The sequence below is a fragment of the Eurypyga helias genome, unplaced genomic scaffold, assembly GCF_000690775.1.
Source record: "Eurypyga helias isolate BGI_N326 unplaced genomic scaffold, ASM69077v1 scaffold12497, whole genome shotgun sequence".
NCBI classification, from domain to species: Eukaryota; Metazoa; Chordata; class Aves; order Eurypygiformes; family Eurypygidae; genus Eurypyga; species Eurypyga helias.
This window is the reverse complement of record NW_010263731.1, coordinates 13,335-17,224: the sequence shown is the minus strand read 5'-3', so window position 1 is coordinate 17,224 and position 3,890 is coordinate 13,335. Positions and strand designations below refer to the sequence as shown.

Sequence of the window (3,890 nt, the reverse complement as noted above, 5' to 3'; positions counted from 1 at the left end):
CGCGGGCGGTGCATCTCCGAAAGGGCTCACCCGGTGAGGTGCCGCTTCCCCGGGGCACTGCCCGGCCTCGCAGGGCGGCGGTGGGATCCGAGGTGTCGCGTCTAGTGCCCCCCCTCCGCCTTGTCTGGGAGTGTTTCTCTGTGGATGAAAAGGATTTTCAGGTGCTGGTATGAGATACACCCGCTGTATTAAACGGTATTTTTAATGAAAGCAGCCTCTTAGTAATAATAGCAGTCTGAAATGTTTTAGTTTGAAGTTGGATTGGCCGCTTATTTAACAGAAATAACGAGCAAAGTGTTGCACTCTGTCCATGCTTTATATTGAGACTTAACTTTAGAGATTTTTAAATTTTTAATAATTTTTTGGAGAGCTTTCCATCTTGAGCCTGACACAAGGAGAGCTACCCGAACAGGAACCTGCCTGGGCTCAGCTGTGAGGATGCAGGGAAGATGTTACTTTTGGCACTGTTTCAAGAGTCCTAGTTATCGCTAACAAAAACTGTACTGTGGTAGCATAAACCCTGTCCTCTAGGCACATTGGGCCTGATAGGAATACAGACAAATCTCATCCTGGTAATAACTTAGACGGCTTTAAGATTTTTATAATGCTTGGGATGATATTTGTTCTGTAGATGTGGCTTTTGTTGTGTTTCATGCTGCGTCTTTGTCATGACAAGAAGCCTGGTCTAGTGGAAGGGGTTCCTGCCCATGGCCGCGGGGGGGGAACTGGGTGGTCTGTAAGGTCCCTTCCAACCCAAACCCTTCTATGATTCTGTGACATGAAAATGTCCAGTATACATAACTTCTTTCAATGGATGCGCTTTTGGACATACGTGCGGGGTCAGCCTGTGCTTTGAGAGTAACGAGCCAAAGCATTTAGCTGCTTTTAAGATTGCTTTTTCTTCATTATTGAACCCTGCGTCAGGATCCTGCGGGCAGCTGAGAATGACCTGTGAGATCTGGGGGTGTGTGCACAGCAAGCGGGGTTAAGAGCTGCTGAAAGGGATGTTGGAAATGCGTTGCTGGTGGGGAGTTAAAAAGGCAGAGTGAGGGCACGGCAGAGGCCTGTGAATGCCTGAAGTATTTTCTGCTTTCTTGTTTGTGTAACCTATTTCAGAGGTGTTTTACCTGCGGGTTTATGATATTGGAACTTTCTCGGGAGAATTTATGTTCCTGAATAGGGTGGCAGTGCTTGGGCGTTAGGGCTCTGTATTGAAACGTGGGTTTTCATGGATGAAACACGTGGTTGCTTCTGGACTGCAGAATCACAACAGTTTCTTTTTTTTATTTTCCTAGATTATAGCGTTTGATGAACTGAAGACCGATTACAAGAATCCCATAGATCAGTGCAATACACTCAATCCTGTAAGTCGCATGCTGAACATTTTTAAAATCAATGTATATCAAGTGATTGGTTGTGACGTTATCGTGATATAATCACCCCAGGCAATAGGATTGCATCTGGGTTGACAAAACCTAGCCGCTCGCTGGAAGGGCTAGGGAAAATCCCTTGATTCTTTACTTTCAAGGTGAATATTCTGACTGTTGTTAATCTGCCGGTGATCTCGTCAGCTGGCGTACTAACATTCTTTCAATCTGCTTTCTACGTTTTTCGGCACAAAGACAGTTGAAAAGGTCAAAAAGATTAAAAGAGTCAAAATTGCATTAAAGGTGTGTACTGCTTTTCAGTTTCATGTTTCTACTGCCACTTTCATTTGGTTAGGAACGTTTGTAATAGTACTGAGCTGTTTTGTTGCGTGCCTGTTCACCTGCTTCTTGTTTGTTTGTTGAGGTGTAGAACAACTTCATGGATTTCCATATTTTGTGCAAAACAATTTTGTTTGCTTATCCAGCGAAGCCGGGAAAACTGTTACATGCCTGTTACACGTGTCCTGCCGATTAGCTGAGGTAACTTCAAGTAGAAATCAATGGTGCTTTCCAAGCAAGATTTATCGAACTCTGAGATTAGGAGACTAGTTGGGGTTTTAAGCATTGCCCGAGTAAATTCCGATCTTGCTTGAGGAATTTGGAGGGTGTAGTGTGATAAGTGTTACTGTCGCTGCTTGATGTTCCAGGATTGGGGTGGAGCTTGGTGCCCTCTTGGATGCAACTCTGACGCTCCTTGGTTTGCGAGAAGGCTTTGAGACAAACCATTTGCCTGCATCTGTAACGGGCCAGTGATGAAAGGGATGTTTGTTAAAGAGTAGATAGTTGGAGACGGCAGGTTTTTTGTGCGCTTCCCATGGGTTTCACTCTGGTTTGGTGTGCCCAGGCTGCAGGAGAGGGCAGGGGCAGCGCAGAGCACGGCCTGAGCTGTAATTCTGTAGTGTTTGAAGGGTTGAAGTAAATGATGCGAGTGCAAAAATGAACGTACAGTAGCTGGGGCGGGGGAAATGCCCGTTAGACGTATGGTACGTACGCTGACAGCAAGCATCACGGCCTGAGAGCGGGTCAGGAGGAGGTGAGAGGCAGAGGGTTGCGTCTCAGAGTGAGGTGTGCTGCTGGGATGGCTGAGCATCTAACAGTTTCCCTTGCTTGGTCTGTTTTACAGCCATTTCTGCCACGGGGTGGGGGGGAGGCAAATTCTCATTACATTTATGCATTATGATGGTATGGCAGCCGTTGAAGTATGACAGTGCGCATGTTCAACGCACGTACTAACCCCTTAACCCACGTGCATGTCGGGTTCCTTGACGCGATGGCGTTGTGGACTGAAAAAGGTAAATAACTTGGTATTTGATGCTCTTGTGAAAGTAGATTGGCCACTAAAAGTGGAAGACTCTTGAAGAGATCTGGTAAATGATGCTGGCCAAACACATGGAAGTGTTGCTTTCCTGTACAAAGAATCAAAAATCCTGGTAGGAATTGAGACACCTCAGTAGAAGGATTAGCCCAAAATAGTAGCTGCTTAGTACGCTGCTGGTGTTCTCTCTTCCCTGCCCCTGCTCGAGTCTTTCTCTTCTCAGCAACGACATTTCTTCCTCCCTCGCTTCTGTGATACATACTGTGGCACAATGTGATGTAGTTAATGGGGTTTTTTTTAGGACAACCAGGGAGGAAGAAATGTGGCAGATTTGAAAGAGACAGGTATTCTGGTGTGGGAGTAGGATAAAATAAACAAGGAAAGTGTGTTTTGAGATGAGTCGTTAAATAAACTACAGGTTTTCAGACAAATCTGTCTCGGCAGGCTGCCAGATGCGTTGGGGTTTGGGTAGGGTGGCTGTTGCTGTTCTAATGCAAATAATCCCCAAGTTGTAAAGGGTAAGTGTAAAAAGAAGGATTGGGACAGAAATATTTACTTGAAGCATTGCCTCTAGGACAGCTTATTTTTGTTGACGTTGATGCGAGTTTGCTTTGTGTGATGTTCTCCAGAATGTGGTAGGTGGTGAGGATGTCTGTTGGTTGGTAGTGTTTTAGGTTCCTGGGAAGATACTTTCGGGGTTTAAAAGAATCAGCTCAGAGGGAATGAAAAAAATTATAAACCACTGAAACTTCAGTGTAGTCACCCTGTGGAATGTTAGGCATGTCACATCAAAAAAGAGGGGCAGTGAGCTGCGTGCCCACGCACGTGTACGCATGTACGTCAACAGTTTAAATCCTCGGGTAGGAATGGGGTATTTTTCATGAGGACATGTTTTTGTCGTCCTGAGCTGAGAACTGAAAAGCTCCCAGATTTGCTTCTTTCTGAATTGTGTGATAAAGGAGCAAATGACACCACTTTGGGGTGACTTTTTTTAGCGGATTTGACTCCTGAGGCGGGCGTGAGATTTTGCTGGCTCTGTGCATGTGTTCGATCTATGTGTCTCTCCATAATATTCCAATTAATAGCACTAATACTACCCAGCATTTCATGCTTTCTGTGACTTCACATGAACTGATAATTAGCTCTGT

The 3,890-nt window shown here is 45.3% G+C and overlaps 1 protein-coding gene across 1 annotated transcript in view; it reads left to right on the top strand.

The window, feature by feature from the left end:
* Positions 1 to 1,295: 1,295 nt before the first annotated feature.
* CNIH1 (cornichon family AMPA receptor auxiliary protein 1) overlaps positions 1,296 to 3,890 on the top strand; it is a gene marked incomplete at its 5' end in the record, with an annotated part of 5,789 nt that continues 3,194 nt past the window's right edge. The window contains one exon of the mRNA XM_010156162.1: positions 1,296 to 1,364. Within this exon, the coding sequence (XP_010154464.1) occupies positions 1,296 to 1,364 (69 nt within the window). The remainder of the gene's footprint in view (positions 1,365 to 3,890) is intronic.